Source organism: Myotis brandtii, unplaced genomic scaffold (assembly GCF_000412655.1).
Source record: "Myotis brandtii unplaced genomic scaffold, ASM41265v1 scaffold242, whole genome shotgun sequence".
Taxonomy (NCBI): domain Eukaryota; kingdom Metazoa; phylum Chordata; class Mammalia; order Chiroptera; family Vespertilionidae; genus Myotis; species Myotis brandtii.
The window spans coordinates 56839-77992 of NW_005359149.1; the positions used below are offsets into that span (position 1 = coordinate 56839).

The 21154-nt window shown below is 41.1% G+C and overlaps 1 protein-coding gene across 1 annotated transcript in view; it reads left to right on the forward strand.

Annotated features, from left to right (window-relative positions):
- Nucleotides 1–4755: 4755 nt before the first annotated feature.
- ALDH1A2 (aldehyde dehydrogenase 1 family, member A2) overlaps nucleotides 4756–21154 on the forward strand; it is a 73316-nt gene continuing 56917 nt past the window's right edge. The window contains exons 1-6 of the mRNA XM_005866996.2: nucleotides 4756–4912; nucleotides 5046–5186; nucleotides 8508–8637; nucleotides 18195–18256; nucleotides 20269–20397; nucleotides 20522–20635. Of these exons, the coding sequence (XP_005867058.1) occupies nucleotides 5112–5186; nucleotides 8508–8637; nucleotides 18195–18256; nucleotides 20269–20397; nucleotides 20522–20635 (510 nt within the window). The 5' untranslated portion in view covers nucleotides 4756–4912; nucleotides 5046–5111. The remainder of the gene's footprint in view (nucleotides 4913–5045; nucleotides 5187–8507; nucleotides 8638–18194; nucleotides 18257–20268; nucleotides 20398–20521; nucleotides 20636–21154) is intronic.

The window sequence follows — 21154 nt, forward strand, 5'->3', positions numbered from 1 at the left end:
AAAACCAGCTAGGGCTGGACTCTTTATATTTTTAAAATTTTAAATTATTTTATGAAAATATAGTAAATAAACAGATAGCTAAACCAACGAAATAATTGAAACGTAGCAGACCAAAGTTTTTTTTGTAATTTTTCTGGTTTTGAAGGTATATATACCTGACATAGGCAATGGCCTTTGAGTGCACTGATGTGTTTATCAGTTTTCATGTGTGAAATGGGAAATATTCATGTCATAAATACTGATTCCAGATTTTATTTATTTATTTATTTATTTATTTATGACAGCCCTATCCACTTTGGCTCAGTGGATATGATTACAGATTTTAAATACATTTCTGGTGGGTTATAGCATATCATTTCTGTTTTTTGTTTTTGTTTTTTTACATGTGCATACAGTGTAATACTATTGAAAAGTTTGAAGACTCATAATTTTGGAAAAAAGAGGATGGCCATCTTTTTGTCCCATAATTATGAAAACATTTTTATTTTTAGTTTTAACACCATAAATTTGATTAATCCAATGAACTTTTTAAATTTTTACGTCATATCTGCCCTTTCAATCACCTTTGTGTATATACCTACTTTCATTCAGTATTTGTCCATTTATGAATCATAGCAAGTAAATTTTTATCTAGGCATATCATAAAAGATAAAACAATTGTTACACGTCCTTTTATCAAAACAAGATGGTCCAGGTTCTTGTTGCAAAATAATAAATGATTAAGTCCCTCCTGATGAATGACTGGTTAAAATGTCATATTCCTCTTTGTGTTTATAAATTGTTCGCTCTTTGATTTTTCAATTTGAGAAAATTTATTTATTTATCCTAAAGAGTCATAGTCCAAGATTTTTCTCATTCAGTCAATTTCACCCCCATTAGTAAAGTCTCTAGTGTTTCTGTCTCTCTGCCTTCATCTTCTGACTCATCTAACAATTGTGAAATGTCCTTGTTAATTTCCCTCTCTTTCCCATTATGGACAGAAATGAAACAATTTGAATTCTTAACTATGTTCAGTGAAAGCTAAAAAGAATGTGACAAAGGTGGTGCCTCCCAATTTTTGTATACCCTTTTGAAAAATAATACATTACTTTGGACAACACAAACAGGAAAGTGAAGGATGATGAAATAGTGGTGACGTGTTTATTTATTCACTAGGGGCCTGGTGCACAGATTCATGCACATTGAAAGGAAGTTAATTAGAAGAAATATCTTATCGCTATTCATCCTTTCTCTATAATAGAAGTGTCAACCAAATTCACAATCAACAATGACAGATCAAAACACACACGTGTGATTGGTGCCAGTGAGAGCTTTGTATGTATCACACATATGCGAGTCAACATTTATTTTTAAATTGCCAGTACGTGTCATATGTACCAGCCAGCCGTTCAGTTCGATGGTTGGACGGTCGGTCACTTAGCCTTATATATAGAGAGATTTCTAGGCAGTTCTGTAATGTTTTTGTTTCCTTATTTTTTAGGAGTTTTTTTTTTTAGCATAGTTGGAAATAATGAGTGATGATGAAATAGCTTTTAGGATAATGAAATAGCAAAATGTTTCAAGGTTTAGGAAAAATCACTAAGATTCCATGTCATATCTTGGGTTTATAAAGAGATCAATGGACCTAAATGACAATAGTAAGAGAATGAGTTTTATTCCATTAAAAACAAATAATTTTTCTCTTAGATTGAGTTAGAAGACCTCTGTGAAACAATAAAAGTCATGAAATATTCATCCTTACAAATAGAACTGCTCAGCAAAGAAACTTAAAAACTAACATTGGATCATGATGATTTTCCAAAGATTGAGAAGTAGATAAATAGTGGATAAAAGGAATAAATATTGGCAAGACTCCTTGTTCCTTAAATCTGATAATAATACAGTACTTGTGAATCCTTAATAAAATTAACCTCTTTTTTTTGTTATCTTAGAAATCACATAGTGTTTCAAAGGAACATGCAGATATGATCAGCTGTGAACTGTTAGGAAATTTGTTAAATGGAATGAAAAGAGAACTAGACCAGGAGTCTAAAAACTGTAGCTCTAATTCAGGCTTAGATATCAGTTAACTAGTTGTGTTTCTTTGGACTGAGCAATCCTGGCAACCATGGTGTAGTGTGAAGAGCAATAGACTGAATCAGAGCCACCCCGAGAACCTGCTTCTTAGGACTCTTAACTTCCCGGCCTCTCTGTTGTCTCATTTTCTGTAGAGAGAATAAAGCCCTGCTGTTAGGGGTGTTGTAAATATTTAATGAATTACTAGAGATTATGTAAGACGCTGACTGGAAGGCTGGAACTCTTAGGCATCTTTGCCGCTCCAGTGGCGAGAAGTAGCTAAGTATTTATTGAATAAATGAATACATTATACTAAATATGTTTATAAATTGTATATTAAAATGTATGAAATTACAAGGTCATTGTGCTTGTGCTTAATACATTTGTATTAAGTGCTATACAGATATAAGATATTTTTTCCCCTTTATCTTAAAAAGCCTTCAGGAAAAGATAACTTCTTCAACACAGACTCATTGTTTTATCAAAGCCAGGAAAAAGTGAAGCTTTGGAATAATATAGAACTTAATATTTAAAATTGTAACTCTGTAATCATTTCGCCTCATCTGTGATTGTTAAAATGGCAGGCAATAGGAAACCAGCTTACCACTGACTGACTCCCAAGTTCAGAAACTTTCATTGTCATGCCATTAATGTTACAGAAAATGTCTCTGTGCATTCTTTGACTTTTAATAGTCCAAACTATTCATTTGGGTTTCTTTCTTAATGCTATAAAATTTTTGAATTTTCTTTGCCTATATTTCCCCTTCTTTTTTTTTTTTTAACTCACGTCTTATAAATCTTCTGAGAAATTGACTCAAATAATTTCTTAAACCATTAGTCTCTTTGCCATTTTAATAAAATCTTCATTTTTTATATAAGGAAACCAAAGCTCTTAAGAAAGTCTAGAGAGACCAATTTGAAAGTTATAGACCTTTTCCCTCTGCTGAGCCATGTAACCTACCAAGCAAAGAGAGAGAAATCTCATTTGGGTTCAACTTGTAACTTGTTTGATTCACTAGTTAGTTTGGTCAGAGTGATTGCTCGATTCAGGATCTGACTGTAAATTAAGTAAATGTTTATACACTGAGAGGCCAGATTATTATGAACACCTGACGTTTCTAGGCAAATTAGCTATAATTTCGCGCTGAAGTTGCTAGAGGGCCAGACCATTATAAATAGGGAAGCAGGTTATTTACCACGACAGTAGAAGTGATTTTTTTTCTGAAGATATGGGTAAACAACGTGATTTAACAGCCTTTGAACGTGGGATTTATTTGAACGTGAGTGGCCAGATTATTATGACCACCTGACATTTGTAGGCAAATTATCTATACACTGCATCGTATGGGATATGGAAGCCAAAGGCCTGTTCGAACACCTTTGCTGTCTGCAGTTACCGAGATAAAACATCTCCAATTCGCACAGAAATACAAGGATTGGATAGTTGAGCATTGGAAAAAAGTCATGTGGTCCGATGAATCACGTTTCCAGTTGCATCATGCAGATGGCAGAGTGAGAATTTGGTGGAAACAGCATGAAAGCATGCATCCCACATGCATGAGTACAACCCTTCAAGCTGGTGGGGGCAGTGTTATGGTTTGGGGCATGTTTTCCTGGCATGATTTGGGCCCTTTAATTCATGTGGAACAACGTCTGAATAGCACAACATACCTAAGTATCGTTGCTGATCAAGTTCATCCTATCATGTTGATGGCGTATCCCAATGGAGATGGCTTCTTCCAACAAGACAATGCGCCATGCCACGGTGCTCGTATTGTGCAGGAGTGGTTTCAAGAACATGAGGGAGACTTTACCTTGCTTAGGTGGCCCCCACAATCACCAGATCTCAATCCAATTGAGCATTTGTGGGACAAAGGTAAAAGAGCCATCAGGCAGCTGGTTCCACAACCATCAAATCTCACAGAACTGGACAGTGCTATTCATCAGGCATGGGGTCAGATTCCTCGCATCACCTTTCAACATCTCGTGGAGTCAATGCCAAGAAGAATCGCTGCAGTATTGAAGGCAAAAGGTGGCCCAACGAAGTACTGATGGGGTGGTCATAATAATCTGGCCACTCAGTGTATATATACATCCTACGTTCAAAGGCTGTTAAATCACGTTGTTTACCCATATCTTCAGAAAAAAATCACTTCTACTGTCGTGGTAAACAACCTGCTTCCCTATTTATAATGATCTGGCCTCTAGCAACTTCAGCGCGAAATTATAGCTAATTTGCCTAGAAACATCAGGTGGTCATAATAATGTGGCCACTCAGTGCATATTTCAGCACCTTCAAGTTTCCCTGTGAAGACACTTATGCCTCTGACAGAGAAACTAGGATCTAAGGTTTGACCACTGTCAGTTTAATCCACAATTTACTCCTTATGTGTTGGCCAGAGAAAATAAATATTTTCTCAGCCCCAGTGTATGTTTTCTATGTTTATGAGACTCTATCCTTTCATTTCTTTTTGACTCTCTCACTGGCTCACAGGCTCACTGTATTTAATCTTTGGATGAAATTGAGGTAAAAAAAAATGTCATAGAGGAAATTTCTGAATTAGGGGCAGGGGGATGCTGGACTGCATACTGTTTAAGGGTCTCTTACAACTCTTCATATTCTGTACTTTACCTGCATAGCAGCAAGCATATAGAGTAAGTATGATTACTGTGATACTTCCGTAACAGTTTGCCTCTGACTGGCTTCCTGTCACCTGTCTCACCAATCCCATTCTGCTGTTTACTCCTTTAGATTTTTATTAACAACGAGTGGCAGAACTCAGAGAGCGGGAGAGTGTTCCCTGTCTATAATCCAGCCACAGGAGAACAGGTGTGTGAAGTTCAAGAAGCAGACAAGGTACGTCCTTCTTAGAAAAAAGACTCCCTGAGAAGTTACTTTCCAGACACCACCACTGACATTTGAGAGCGGTTGGTTCTTCCTTTACCTGGAGTGTTGTCTCGCTTCAGTTGTGCCTCGTTCTCTCTAACAGGCGGATATAGACAAAGCAGTGCAGGCAGCCCGCCTGGCGTTCTCCCTTGGTTCAGTGTGGAGAAGGATGGATGCTTCTGAAAGAGGACGTCTGTTGGATAAGCTCGCAGACTTGGTGGAACGAGACAGGGCAGTTCTTGCAGTAAGTAGCCTAAGCAAACATTGTCTTTACCCCAAATTTACCTTTCCACTGAAATTCAGATTCCTCACTCTTTATGAAAGTATGATGTGAAGCAGACCGGGGGAACAAGCTACGGAGTATGTAACACAAGAAAAACGAGAGATGTTTGGCTTTTGCATCAGATGGGGGAGGTAAGTGGAGGACCAGTTGAGTGTCTCTTCTTACTTAATTTTGAAGAACAAAACCTTAGCTTCCCATGACTGGTAAGGGCCTTCCTGCCTCCCTCCCGCCCTCAACAAACAAAACAAGCCTCTTAAGCAGCAGGAGAGTCACCATGCTGCTTGCAGAAAACCAATACCAAATGATTCATTGAAGAATCAAAAGGACAGTTTTTGACTCCCCAGAGTTAACCCCTCTTGACTAAGGAGACTCCTTCAGGAGCACGGGGCGTGATGGGGACGCCTGGTGCACTCCTGCTGCCTTTGTTCTGTCCCTTTCAGCTACTTCCTTTCACTAAAATGGTCTTTTTCTTACACAAGGAACTTTCCTCTCTTAATGTTTTTGTTGTTGTTACTGCCAGTTTTTAAAGTAAAATCATTTTTTTTTTAAAGTAAAATCATTTTGTTAGAGAAAAGACTTTTTGGAAGCTGGAACCATTGGGGAATGCCCGTTCGGTACACAAGGGATCTCCACGTGGATGATGTACAACTGATCAATTAATATTTAGGGCACAGTTGCTCAGTCAGGGCATTCAAACCACGAATACTAGGTCCTGCTGTCTACTTGGGCAAACAGGTCCCCGTGGGGCTTGCTTCGGGAGAGGCAGGCACCCTTCCTCAGTTCACACCTCCCAGGGCCCCTCCCTCCCACCAGCCCCTCTGGGATCTGTTCAGAGTATGGAAACAAAAATGCATCCTTATGGAGATGGTTTGGAACGCTAGCTATACGTAACCTTTATTCATCTATAAAACCGTTTCCTAATCTGGTCCTTCAGGGAGGTGCTTACTTATATTGTGAAAAAGGTGTTTCATGGTGAAATGGCTCCTTCTTGGAGATTCACAAGACACCAAGCATATAAACGACTCTGAAAAGCCCTACCCAATGTTTCTCAAACTTATTTAAGCCTCAACATCATTTTTTTTTTTTTTGGCTAACCTATCAATATCATGCAAAACTGAATTCTCTGGAATAGCTTAGGGCAGTGGTCGGCAAATTGCGGCTCGCGAGCCACATGCGGCTCTTTAGCCCCTTGAGTGTGGCTCTTCCACAAAATACCACGAGCGAGCGCGCACGTACAGTGCGATTGAAACTTCGTGGCCCAAGCGCAGAAGTCAGTATTTTGTGGAAGAGCCACACTCAAGGGGCCAAAGAGCCGCATGTGGCTCGCGAGCCGCAGTTTGCCAACCACTGGCTTAGGGTATTCCAAGGTATATGATTTTTTTGAGAATGAAAATTATATTTTACTTAAAAAAAAAATTCCTAGCACAGTTCCTGGCACATAGTCAGTGGGAGGTACTCTGAGGGTCTGTAACAGTCAGCTTGATTGAGTTAAAGACACAATATTTACAACATCAGATTAACAATATGTACTAGATGATGATATAGCTCATTTTTGCAGTTACAGATTCATGTCATAGAATTCAAATGCCATTCTTTTTCTGACATATGTCTCACTGTGACGACACTTGAATGGCCTCTCTTCCTTTAAACCCTACCAAGTCACGAGAGGCGTGAGTGTTAGTAAGAGGTGGCCTCTGGAATGTAGGGGAGCTCCTGCCCGAACTGAGGTTAATACTGTATCTGAGTAAACACAGTTGAAAATAAACCTAGTCTGGCAGCTCTCGGGCCGATTTGGCTGGTATCAGTAGCTCCTAGGGACCATTCAGGTGGCCCGGATTTTCATTATTGACTCTATTCCACTCTGTGCTGTGTAGAGGGCTCTATGCTAGACGTGGAGAATGTAATGCTCATCTCATGAACATATAAATATTATAAAAAGTACTAGGAAATAATTTGATTTCTTTTAATAAAGGTGAGTCAATGTACAGTGATAAGTAACACGATATTTTATTTTTTTGAGGTGACATGGTTAATAGGATCATATAAGTTTCAAGTGTGCATTTCTATGATACATGATCTGTATATTGCATTGTGTGCTCCCAATTCAAAGTCAAATCATCGTCCATCACCATGTATTAGGCCCCCTATATCCTTTACCACCTTCCCACCCACCTCTCTGTGGTAGCCACCACATTGTTGTTTGTATCTATGGGTTTCAGTTTTATATGCCACATATGAATGACATCATTTGGTTCTTAGCTTGAGAATACTATGCTAAGCAAAATAAGTCAGTCAGAAAAAGAAGCTAAGTAACATGATATTTTAAAACGAATTTCATCTTATACACACAGTAAGTGGATAAGTTGCACTGTAAATAATAGTATTTTCATGTTATGGGATGGAGAATATTTCCATTTTAGTTTTCAGTGCTCAGTTTTCATACCACTATGTTTTATAAAATGTCCTTATAGAAAAGGACATGAGATTACAAACATGTTTTGTTTCTTTCATTTGTTCGCCTTGCAACACTGTTAATATTTCTCAAGTCAAAGTACTCTTTTCTCATTTCAGTGTATTCATTTCTAGTTCTTTTTGTTACGGATTTAACCACTTTAGGAACATGTGATTAAAATAATAACATTTATAATCTAAAACTGCCTTATATCTCTATTTTTATTAAATGAACCAGATACTTCACTCTCAATATATAATGGTTGCTAACATAAATATTTACAAAAAAGCAGCCCTCGAGTAGTTAAAGTCTGAGCTTCCCTGGAGGAGACCTTGTTTATTTGGTGGCAATAAATAAACTCACTGTGCACCGTGGATATTCCATTCCTCAGCAGGGGTCTTGGCAGCTGTGGAAAACGTTTTATATTCTCATCAGTTGCATAAAAGCCCATGTCCCTGCTCCTCTTTGTGGACTCAGATTACTGGTGTCGACTCTGACCCCTCCCTCCCCAGCTCTGATCACTAATATAAGAGAAGGTGGTTTGACCAGAGAGTATTTGTTTATCACCAGTTGAAGAAATCTCGTGTTTATGCACTTGGATAGTGATTACTGGGAGCACACAAGCACAAGAACATGCACAGATATAGTCGTTGTGATTTTTACTGGAAACTAAACTGGCAGTACTGAAATCTTTGTATTTGAGAAATCAGAGTTGACCAGGTATGCATCACTGTCCATATTCATCTGTGCTCTCTTGCCTTCTTTTTTCTTCTGCTCCAGAAATTATATAGCGTATCACTGGAAAGTTCTCTCTGTTTCTTTTCCCGCAGACCATGGAATCCCTCAATGGTGGCAAACCGTTCCTGCAAGCTTTTTATGTGGATTTGCAGGGGGTCATCAAAACACTTCGGTATTACGCAGGCTGGGCTGATAAAATTCACGGGATGACCATTCCTGTAGGTATGTGAAATCTGAGTACATTGGAAAAGGACATGAGACCCCACCAGAAACACACTTTTCACCACCAAACACAAGGAGCAGTCACATCGAATGCAGATATGAGCACACTTAGAGCAGACTGAACCGAACCAAGAGCCAAACAGATTACATCACTCGGATAATGACCCTATTTCTACACATAGACAGTTCACATATAAGTGCAGGGTCAAGCCACTTACATCAGTACATCAGTCAGCCAAGGAACAGGTATGTGTTTGTCGGCTGCTGAGTGCTCAGCACTGGGCTAGGTTAGGTTCGGAGCCGGGGAGAGGCCTCGGGTGTGGGGAAGTCTGGGAAAATTCTGAGCAGATTAAGACATAGTTCTTTCCCTCCTGAAACATAAGATCTATTTGTTTAGAAGGAAATACTCTAAAATGTTAACAGTTGTTTTCTCTTGGTGGTGAGATTATGGATGACGTATTTCTTTTTAAAAAATACTTTTCCATATTGACCATGAATTACTTTCACAATCTATAAAAACAACCACCATCCTGATGCCTTTCTTTTTCTTTTTTGTTAAGTCATGTGGCTCGGCCTATCAGTGCTGTATTCCTTTAAAGGAGAGAGGAAATATCCAGACTGAGTTAGTTGGTGGAAAGTTCCTGACCTGAGCGTGACTATTAGGGATAGCGAATACCACATGGAGTGCTTGCCCAGCACCCCAAAAGGAAGGCACTATTATTAACCTCCTCACTGACAGAGGAGGAAACTGAGGCCTCGGGATGTTAAATAGTTTTTCTAACTAATCCAGCTAGAGTTGTAGAGCTGAAATTTTAACAGTAGAGCCTGGTGACTCGGCTCACTAGAGGATCCGTTTTACCTACTGGGAGGAAGAGTTATGGCAGGAAAGGGACCGACTGAAAGAGCTATGTGGATGGGAGTGTGAATAGATATAAGGAAAGAAAATACATGCTTATTGAGTGGTTCCTGGAGGTTGCCAAGTCCCGTGCCAGGTACTCTACCTGTGTTCTCTGGAACACAGCCTGCTCTCCCTGCGCGTACTAGGAAGAGTGTGAAGTAATGCTGGGATCCTGGAAGTGCCCTGTGAGGCCTTCCTAGACTGAAGAGTATATATATATAGCCAACAATCAGAACCCTGGAATGATCAGAACAACCGGTCGCTATGACACCCACTGCAGCTGGCCAACGGGCCTGATTGGGGGCAGGGACAGCTGGCCAACCGCCCGTGGCCCCTCCCCCTAGCTGGCCCCGTCCCCGATCAGCCCCCATCGGGGTGGGCTGGCAGGACCCCAGCCATGCACGAATTTGTGCACTGGGCCTCTAGTTGGTTTATAAAAAGGGGATGGTTGGCTGATAGTGCAGATGGCTTAGAGCAGTTCTTCTCAAACTTTATTGTGCCTGTGTACCACCTGGGATCTTCAAGTGCAGTTTCTGATTGAATAGGTCCGGGGTGGGGCCTGAGATTCTATATTCCTAACCAGCTGCCAAGTGATGCCTGGGCTGCAGGGCCTCTGCCTTGAGTAGCAAGGAGAGGATAGAGACCAGCATGGAGCGGGCACCTGTTCTCTCAGGTCCTGTGTTAAGCATTGGGGACTACAAAGGTGAGTAAATAAGATGCTCATAAAATAGTAAGGAAAAGCAATAAGTAGATAAGCAAATTCAGTGCAGTATGGTTTGTTCAGATGTGGAAGCATGAAGTTCAATGGGAATCCATAGGAGAGGCAATCTTAGCCGGTATTAAGGTTTCCTTGAGAAGGAGTTGAGATGAACAAGATGATACCCGAAAGGTAGGTAAGTAAAGATGGAGATAGGGCCATCACAGATGGCGGCAATGACTGTGCAAAGCATGGGGGGAGGAGAGTACAGAGTGGTAGAGGCTCTGAAAGTATAGCCAGATATAGAAGACAGTGGGGCTCTGAGGCTGGGAAAACTATGCTGCACATTTTATTCCAATGGTGAGTCACTGAATTATTTTAAATACATGAGTGCCATGATCAAAAGTGCACTTTGATTACATGATGGACAATCAGTTGGGGAGAGCAAGTATCTGCTTCCTCCCCCACCCCCTCGTAGGGTAGCCTCCCTCTATTTGGGAAGAGGAGAAAAGGGTTATGGCATGACCATCTGAGCCATCCACTGGACAGCTGCTTCTCCTTCTGACTTGAGAGTCTCTCCCATTCCTCTCCATTGCATCCCACTCAGGGCACGGAGGAGAAAAGGGTTATGGCATGACCATTCTGAGCCATCCACTGGACAGCTGCTTCTTCTGACTTGAGAGCCTCTCCCATTCCTCTCCATTGCATCCCACTCAGGGCACACAGTGGATGTTATCCCGGAATCATGCAGTATCAGTGTGATTCATGAAGGTCTCGATGCTTTTTCCTGTACAGCACTGTCTGTCATTTCCTGCCATGATGCTCAGTGGAGCTGTTGTCTCTGACCATAAATCCTGTGCTCTGACCCTGCTACGATGGCACTTCTAATTATGTTGATAAATAATAACCATTACTATGATTTAGTGAACACCTTATTTGTGCTCATTATATTATCTCTAATCTCATAGTAACCCAGCAGGCAAAGTATTATTTTCCCCATTTTGATCATTTTAAACCTATATTCTCTCATGTCCACAAACTATGATGGAGGATCAAAACTTGTTTGCAGTTCATGGAGGGAGAAATGGAGGTTAATTGATTTGCATAAGGTTTTCCTCTGTAACTACCTAGTGTTGATTTTATTGATTTTGTGATATGTAAGCAGAGAAAATATAGTTCATGCTTTAAGCTGAATTCCTACAGAATGGCTTTCTATTAGCCTACAGGAAAGGTTAAAAACCTACTCAGGTCATATGTAATTATTTATCCACTTCCATCCCTTTTCAGTTTTATGCGTTAAATGAAACAATCGGTAAAAAGTGCTCAGACATTGACTCAGATCCTAAGGCTTTGCCTTCAACAGCTACACCTAGTTTAGTGCTATTAACGAAGGGCACATATGGTGAAATCTTATTGTTCCCTGAGACGGGGGAGCTATTTGTTCTGCCCACCTAAGAAGAACCAGGGTAGTTTAGTGGGACCTGAATTGGTGGTGACAGGAGGTCATGAAGTTACTGTTTCACATATAACCTCTTTGAGAGGTTTAAGGCTGCAAAGAGCTCAAGGATTCCTAAGGCCAATCTCCTCATTTTTCAGACAAAGAAACTGAGGTTCAGAGAAGTAATGTAAAGTCTCAGTGTTTGTATAGGTGTTTATAGTTTATCATTATAGCCGTAAACTGTTCTGCGAGGTCTGTTCAGTATCTGTTCAGTGTCAGAATACATAGGAATCTGCCAGGGGACATGACGGGATGGTTCAGTGTAGCTGGTCTAATTGTTTTAATACTGGAGAGGGAGAGATGACCTCCCATTCACTGAATTCTGTACAGATTTTTATGCTATCAAATAAACTAATTTTTAGTGTGACCAGGTATATCAAACTAACTGCAGTTCTTCAAATACTCTTAGTATTGTAATGTAACTGAGAGCTAGTTCTTGCAGTCCATTTTGGATAAACTTCTCAATTTCTGGCACATTTTAGATTTTTCTGATTTTATTGACTGTACATATTGCCCAATTATACTGTCTAGTTTTTGTATAGATTGTGTCAATGTCAGATATGCTTATGAGAATTCTGTAAAAATTTTTTTTTCAAGTAACTATAAAATTTGCTTTAAGAAATAATGTTTACTCTGAAGGAATAATCCAAATAATTAAATTGTTATAATTAACTAAATAATTGCGCTCTCTCTCCTGTGTAATTTTTTCTTTTTAAACCTCACCCAAGGATACTTGCCCATTGATTTTTAGAGAGAGTGGAAGAGAAAGGGAAAGACAGAGAGAAATATCAATATGAGAGAAACACATCGATTGGTTGCCTTCTGCACATGCCCTGACCAGGGCCCAGGCTGGGGAGGAGCCTGCAACCAAGGCACATGCCCTTGACTGGAATCAAACCCAGGACCCTTTGGTTCACAGGCCAACACTCTATCCACTGAGCCAAACCAGCCAAGGCTCTCCTATGTAATTTGTTGAGTTCCCCTCAAAAAACAGAACAGTAGCTTAAGTGCATTTCACAAATACAGAGGAAGTTTATTACTCATTTCTAGGGAAGAAGACGATATAATTCTAGAAATGGCTCAATCTACACCTATAAAATTTGATCCAAAATTCAACCAAATTTATCCTATATAATCAAAGGGTAATATGCAAATCGACTGAACCGTGGAATGACCGGTTGCTATGACACGCACTGACCACCAGGGGGCAGATGCTCAACATAGGAGCTGCCCCCTGGTGGTCAGTGCGCTCCCACAGGGGGAGCGCCGCTCAGCCAGAAGCTGGGCTCCGCAGCACTAAGGATGTCTGACTGACATGGGGGGCGGGCCTAAGTTGTCAGTTGGACATACCCCAAGGGCTCCTGGACTGTGAGAAGGCGCAGGCTGGGCTGAGGGTCCACACCCCTCGGGTGCACGAATCTCGTGCACCACGCCTCTAGTAGTATGATAATGTCTTTAATTGTAAGAAATTTATATTCCTCATGCTGTGTAAACACTCAGGTGTAAAACACATCAGGGAAGTTGTCTCTGGGTGAGTCTTAAACTCCTGTAAGAGTGGTATCTTACTCTATAATTTTACTTTCTTGAGTGAAATGGGAAAGAGGCTGAGAGATAGAAGCCTTACACCTGTGATTTAGTATTTCTGTTTCGGTATCTCATCTTTTCTTTAGTTTTCTCCACCATAGTTATTATGTTCTGACTTGTCAGTTCAGGCTGTGGGATTCAGAACATTTTTTTGGTGTCTTCATCAAATGCAGGCCTCCAGGCTGAGTCTGGTTCTCTCTGCTTCATGGTTGGTAAGAAGACCTAAGATCACTGCAGCCCCAAGTAGAGAGTCTGTGTTTGGGTGGAGATGTTTTCCACATCAAGCCCATGAGAAATGAAGGGAACAACCTTTAAGTCATCTTGCCGTACTTGGGGAGCATCCTATATAATAAAGACCTAATATATTAGACCGAACAGCAGAACGACCATCCGAACATCCTTCCAGACGATTGTCCGGATGACCTTCCGGATGAAGTCAGGGCTGCAAGGTCCAGCCAAGGCAGCCGGGGCAGCAAGGGACGAGCCCCTTGCATGATTTTCATGCATCAGGCCTCTAGTTATTAACATAAAAGATGGGAAAATGGGTGGTAATTTTTCTTCTAGCAGATGAGAGTACTCATTATGTATCATCTTAGGTGTAGAAGGGAGCGAGAGAGGTTATTACTGTTGCCCCTGTGAGTCAACTTGCCTAGGAAAAGGGGAGAGAGGCATTCAGCCTTGTGCCCCGCCCCTGCCCCCCTGAGGTAAGGGGGTGTTGCTCTGCAGTGTTCCCTGTATACCTTGAGATGCTGGAGTTTCTGTGAGTTCTCTGTGTCCACATTCCAGATCCTCAAAGAGTCATCCTCACCTTTTACAAAAGAGTTGTCATTTTACCCCATTTGAACTTGTTGACATAACACGGGTCCTATGATTTGTGATATCCACCTAAATCCAACACCTTATTCACAAAAAAGTCTTTAATATGTTTCTAAGGGCAATGAACTTGAAATCTGATGACCTAGTTTCAAGTCCAGGAGCCACAATTTAACCAGTTATATGATTCTGAGCTTAACCTACCTGTTCCATACTTTCTCTATTTATAAAATGCTGATAATAAATTTGCTGTGTTTTTTATCTCATCAAATTGTTTTGAACATGAAATAAGAATGTGAAAATATTTTGTAAGGCTCCATAGAAATATATATGTTTTGTTCATATTTTGCTATTTTAAAAGTATTAAAAACATTGATCAGATTCCCCTACACTTCAGACTCCTTTCAGGCAAATTAGTTGAGTTACCAGAGAGGCAAAAATAAATAAACAGAAATGAAGTCAGCATGAAGCGGCTGTAGGTCATCACGATGCCTGTCGACTCCCATCTACCCTCTTGGTTCCACTGAACCTCGCTGCTCAGAGTGTGATCTGTGGGTCAGAAGTGCCGGCATCACCTGGGAGCTTGCAGAGTCTCAGGTCCCCCAGACTTCCTGACTCAGAGCCTGCATTGCAACAAGACCTCCAGGGGCTTTGTGTACACTTTTAAACTTGAGAAGTACAATATAGCACACCACCTGGCGCCTGTAGCATGCAAGGTGACTCTACACAGTAAAGTAGTGAACGTTTTTTATTTTAATTATTAGGTTTGAAGAAAGCAGAAGAAAAGATTGCTAACTCATGAAACCAGTTGCTTCATAGATTTTCTTTAAGGTGATGCTAACAAGTAGCCATGTATATATATTTGAAAGATGAATTGATTTAACAGAATGATTGAGTAAGTAATAGAGTAGTTATACTTGGATATAGCAGAAATGATAAAGATGGCTCTTGAGCGATTGGTGTTTGGGTACCTTTAGTCTGGAAGCTTGGTGGGATTTGGAGCGGGTCGTACTACCTGGGAGGACCTCTGAAGTGCCTTTAGCCTTAGACAAGGATGCACGTAGAAGGCACAGCTACTGTGTTTGCCAGGGCCCCAGATCAGACTAGGGGTGTCCAGAATCACCTTGCGCTGACCAGACTGGAACACAGACTGAATTCAAGGTCTATGGTCCTTCCTTTATCTCTTTCACTCCGTGCTCCGTTGGGAAGATTCAAGCACCAAGCCTGTATTTCTTTTTTGACTACTTAGAGGAACTGTAGGGGCAGAAGATTCAGTTCCTTTCTCTGAGCCAGCCTTTAGCTAATTGTATTGACTACTTAGAGGAACTGTAGGGGCAGAAGATTCTTCAGTTCCTTTCTCTGAGCCAGCCTTTAGCTAATTGTCCAATCTGTGAGCTGTTTGTTCAGGCAAGTTTCATTCCCCACACTCAGTTTCTCTGGGGACATAATTACAGAGTTCCTCATGAGGTCAGTTTTTAAGATTTTGCCTACACTTTCCCCCTTCTCTTTCATTTTTTCAGTAACTTTCAAAATCATATAAGTAATACCACTAAATTCTTAAGCACTTAGCACGTAGACAGGGAAATGCTTTATGGGTCACTGTGCTGTGCTTGCACAAGTGCCTTGTGGATTTTCTCTGAACCGTTACTTTCCCACATGTGCTTCCAAAGCAAGCACCTGTGTTGTTCTTCAGTTCCTCTTCCCATATTTTCCTCAGCCCATTTGTACTCTATCTTGATTTTTATGGTTTGTGATTATCCACCTGAATCCATGACCTTAGCCAAACTGTAGAGTTTACTTGGGAAGGATTTCCTTGGAATTGAAACTCTTTAGCCTATTGATGGGTATTACTGCTCCCCATGGAAAACCTTCCCTGGAAGAAGAGCCTGACATCACATTTATAGCTACTGGGGAAAAAATCTGAAACATAAAAAGGTATTAACATAAAAACCCCACCTTTACAGAGATTTATAAATTGAAGAAGGGTAGTAGCTGGCATTATTGTAAAGAATGACATGTATGATAATTCTTGAGTCGTCTGCACACAAAACTAAGGTATATAAAATGATAGTGTTTACAGCTTTATTTATAACTAGAGGCCTGGTGCATGAATTCATGCACAGGTGGGGTCCCTAGGCCTTGCCAGTTATCGGGGCCAGCCGGCCTGGGGGAGGGACCGCGGGATGTTGGCCGGCCACAGGAGGTTGGCTCTGGGAATGCATTGACCACCTGGCCTGGTGCATGAATTCGTGCACAGGGGGTCCCTTGGCCTTGAAAGTTATCGGGGCCAGCCGGCCTGGGGGAGGGATCGAGGGATGTTGGCCGGCCACAGGAGGTTGGCTCTGGGAATGCATTGACCACCAAGGGGCAGTTCCTGCATTGAGCATCTGTCTCCTCGTGGTCAGTGCGCATCATAGCAACTGGTCGTTTGGTCATTTGGTCGCTTAGACTTTTATATATATACTAGAGGCCCAATGCATGAAATTCGTGCATGGAGGGGTGGGTTCCCTCAGCCTGGCCTGCATCCTCTCGCAATCCATGACATCCCTCTTGCAATCTGGGACATCCCTCTCGCAATCCGGGACTGCTGACTCCTAACCACTGCCCTGCCTGCCTACCTGATCACCCCTAACCACTCTGCCTGCCTGCCTGATCACCCCTAACCACTCGCCTGGCTGCCTGATTGCCCCTAACTGCCTCTGCCTCGGCCCCGCCACCACAGCTTCATCCGGAAGGACATCCGGAATGATGTCCGGAAGGTCATTCAGCTGTCTGGTCTAATTAGCATATTACACTTTTATTATTATAGATAGATAGCCTAAACTGAAAGCAGTCTCGGTGTCCCTCAGGATCGTTTGTAGGTAGTACCATTATTGAGCCAGTGGAATAACATTCAGCAGTTAAATATGTTAGATTTTTGTGAAAAGAAGTGGAAAAAAGATAAAATATAGAAGACTGAATAATATGATGCTATTTGCATTTTAAGAAATGAGAGGTGGGGTGGAATAAAAGGATGCTACCAGTAACAGATAGCTGTTAATCCTGGGAAGAAATCCAGGAAAAAGAGAGAGAGAGAGAGAGTGACCTTTAATTATTTTAAAATGTATAATTTTGAATTTAAAACAATTCTGTATGATAAATATTAGTGATTCAGAGGTGTTTAGAGATAATGATAAACAGTCACATCATTTTCTCTTCCCCCAGCCCATACCCCCTCCTGTCCCCACCTGCACCCCTGCCTACCCCCATGATGCTCATCATGAGGGTTAACCCAGTGTCTTCACTTTCCGGGAGAGACGGCTTTTGAGAGAGAAAACATATCAGTCAAGTGGCCAAATGGTTGGCAATTGAGGGAAAAACAAAGATTTTGCCCAGGACCAGAAAGGGAAGGCCCTATGCTAAAAAATGCGCCATTCTTTCTTTGGTTATTTCAATTAGCCATTTAACGTAATTCAGATAAACATAATGGCATTTTCCTAAAGGAGAATTTGGTTTGACTTTCCTGGATAATTATTCCAGTTACCTATTGTCCCTATAAGGAAAACAAGGTTATTAAATCGTCCTCGTTTCCATGGCTAGTTTGGGGGTGGAAGCTTTGGGTTATTGGTGGAGTTTTCTTTGAAGTGGACTTTGGTCTTCTTAAAATTAGGCCTACATATGCCTGCATCCGAGGGCTCAGGAAGTGCATTTGAAAATTTTGAGGTATCTCAGTTTTTAAATCAAATAAGTGTTCTACATATAAGTATTATTTAAATATTTAATATAAAATTTAGTAGTGAATATTTTCCAGTTTCCAGTGCCCCCACCCCAAAAACTTCCTCCACCAAGACTGTTTCTAGTGCCATCAACCTGTCCATCACTCTGCCTCTGAGGTTAGTACTCTGGGTGTCTGGGAGCCATAACCAGAGATACTTTATGCCAAGTAAAGTATCTACCAGTTTTCGTACTCGGTTGAGTGGGATGTTTTCTCAACTTTATTCCTGGTTTTGCTGCCACCCAAATTCTCCCTCTGCATTTTTTTCTTCTGATCTGGATTCTCTGGTAGTGACCATACTCATTTCTTTCAGATGGAGACTATTTTACCTTCACAAGACATGAACCCATTGGAGTGTGTGGACAGATCATCCCGGTGAGTGTAGATCCTCATGCTTCGTATTTATTTTCATTTGAACCAGTTCTCTTAAAAGATACATAAAACATGGATCTCAGTGATGTGTGTTTTCCATTACTGAGGGGGAAAAAAACCGAGCTCATGTTGTTGACATATCTTTAACAGCCTCCCTGCAAATGCTTATTTGAACAGGTTAATAGGGTTTCAGCTCCGTTACCAGGAGTTGAGTTCTCAAGTCATGGAATTCTCATGATTAAAATAAGCAAAGCCAAGCCCAATGTATTAATAACCTACCCTTGGTTATGGATGTCCATTCAGCTTATGGAAAATTAATGCTTTGTTATATTTGCTTGTTTATTTTTTAAAACTGTGACTCACCATCTTTCCAGGCATATTGTTTTATATGGTCTTTTAATCCCATTCTTTCTCACTGTTTCTTTTCACAAGAATCTAGATAGAAGACTCTACAGAAGACACAGCAGTACCATTAACGTCACGGTCATAATTGAAACCATGCCGGGCTGTTGTGTGTCTTGTAAAGGGAAATAGATGTAGTGCTTAGTGTTTGGATTGGAACATTAAACATTGTCTTTTTTTTCTGCCTCTCTCTCATACACAGCCGTGGCACTATACAAAACACCATCCAGTCCTCCAACAGTGCTAGCTCATCATTCCGGCCAGGATTTCAGGGGAGGCTCAAACTAAACTCTTACATTGTAGACAAGGAGTTTTCTCTTTTCAAAATATAAGAGAATGAGTTAAGATCTTCTTTGGGCTTGGGGGGCAAATTTTTTTTAGAGATATCAATATTCTTTTCATGAGCTATAGACTCCGGGTTACTGTGAAATTTATTAGAGAATGAAAACGGAAATGAGAGGTTTGATTTAAGTTTTTCTGCTCCTAACGGCCCCCCTCCCGCTCCTCCCCAAACCTGCCCCCTCCCCAGGAAACCCCACTTGGATCAGAGCAGGGGTGAGGTCTGTTACCTTAATTGCAGGAGCTGAAGCCTGCTCTCCCGGCCCTTCCCAGACTCTCGGGGCAGCAGCTTTCACTGACAGGACAAGAGCTGCCTGTCAGCCACTCCGCTCGGTTACCGCGCTCCAAGATTTATATGCTGTAGATGGAATTGAAACATCACTGTGGACTCCCAAGTTTATAAACAACTAAGGGGAAAAGAAATTGGGTGTTTGGTGAAGGCAAGACACTTGTATATTTTTGCAAGCTTGCCAGGGCCAGGGAGAATCTTTCAGGGGTGGCAGCTGAGATGCTTCAGGCAGAAACACATTGTGGTCCGGCTGAAGCCAGGGGACCAGCATTTCTGTTTTCTTTCTTAATGAAATGATCAGCAATACCTGATAGTCCTGAGGCTCATGCCTGTGCTTAGGACAATGCAAGCTCAATATTCTTTTAAAATCATTTTTGGCCCCAAATTCAGATACATATATTTTTTTAGTCTCCATTAGCTTATTTTGCAGTGGAAAGAAAACAAACTAAAATTTTTGCATACTCCAAAAGCAAAGATGCACTCTATTTTTATAATCATGTTTTTGTGATTATATATATATATAAGTAAAAGGCATGGCCTTAAAATACGCATTGACTTAAATATAATTCACAGCTGGAATAGTCTCTTCTAGTTCTTCCACACTGGAGAGCTTTCATACCCGTCTGAAATCCCTGGTACAAAAATCACAAATGCAAGAAAAAGTTTTCATACACAAGAACTTACTGGAACCAAAGTCTAGTTTTAAAAACATATAAAATAACAACAATGAAAAACCAAAACAAAGACTCTCTTTTCACTGTGTGATTTCCTTTGCTGGGTGGTTGGAATATAGTCATTTGGATTTTCAAGGCCAGTCCTATTTTATTCTTAATGAAGTAATTTAAAAAATCCAAACATCTACACTTTGTGGTGGCACAAGATTTATGTTGAGGAGTAGTCTGAGAAATCTGAGAAGTCACAGCTTGAAAACAAAGTAGCGGAGGCATATTTTTCCATCTATCAACCGAGGGTTTTTTCCTTTCAGTGGAACTTCCCCCTGCTGATGTTTGCCTGGAAAATTGCTCCAGCTCTGTGCTGTGGCAATACGGTAGTTATTAAACCAGCAGAGCAAACACCACTCAGCGCACTCTACATGGGAGCCCTCATCAAGGAGGTAAGAGAAGCCGCCTTCAGAGGCGGCCCCTGCTCCGTACGGTTGGGCCTTATTGGAGCATATCTGATTTCACCTGCTTCTTCAGCTCTCACAAGCCACCCTTCCTCCCATTCTGTTTTGTTAGGCTGGCTTTCCACCAGGAGTCGTCAATATTTTGCCAGGATATGGGCCAACGGCTGGGGCAGCAATAGCTTCTCACATTGGCATAGACAAGATTGCGTTCACAGGGTCTACTGAGGTAGGTACCTGGGAAACCATGGGTTGAACAATCCTGCACATGAGTAGAGGGTTTAAAAGAAACAGGAAAATGTTACTCAGAGGCTGGTCACCAAAGGAGCAGTGAGCACCTAAGCCCTCCAAGGACATCATTGGTGTCATAGCTGGGATACTGGCGAGTCTCAAAGTAAAGGCACATGTTGACCAGTGAGGCCACAGACCCCTGATCTTTTTCTGTGTGATGCCATCTGTGTAAAACCTGTCTCAGACAAGTAAACAAAACCCTATTATCTTCTGAAATAAAAGGAATACAGAGGCAAAAACAAATAAAAAACTATTTCAGAAGAAACTTTCCCAATGACTGGGTTTCTGAACACTCTCTTGTGTCAAGAACAATAATGGCAGAAGCCAGTTAAGAAGCTGGAAATTAAACTAATCTCTGGTAGAGATTAAAATGGGAAGTGTTCTCTTCTGTTTATTTCCACCAGATCCTGTAGATGCAACTGGCAACTACCAATGCCCATGAGTCATAAGGGATGAT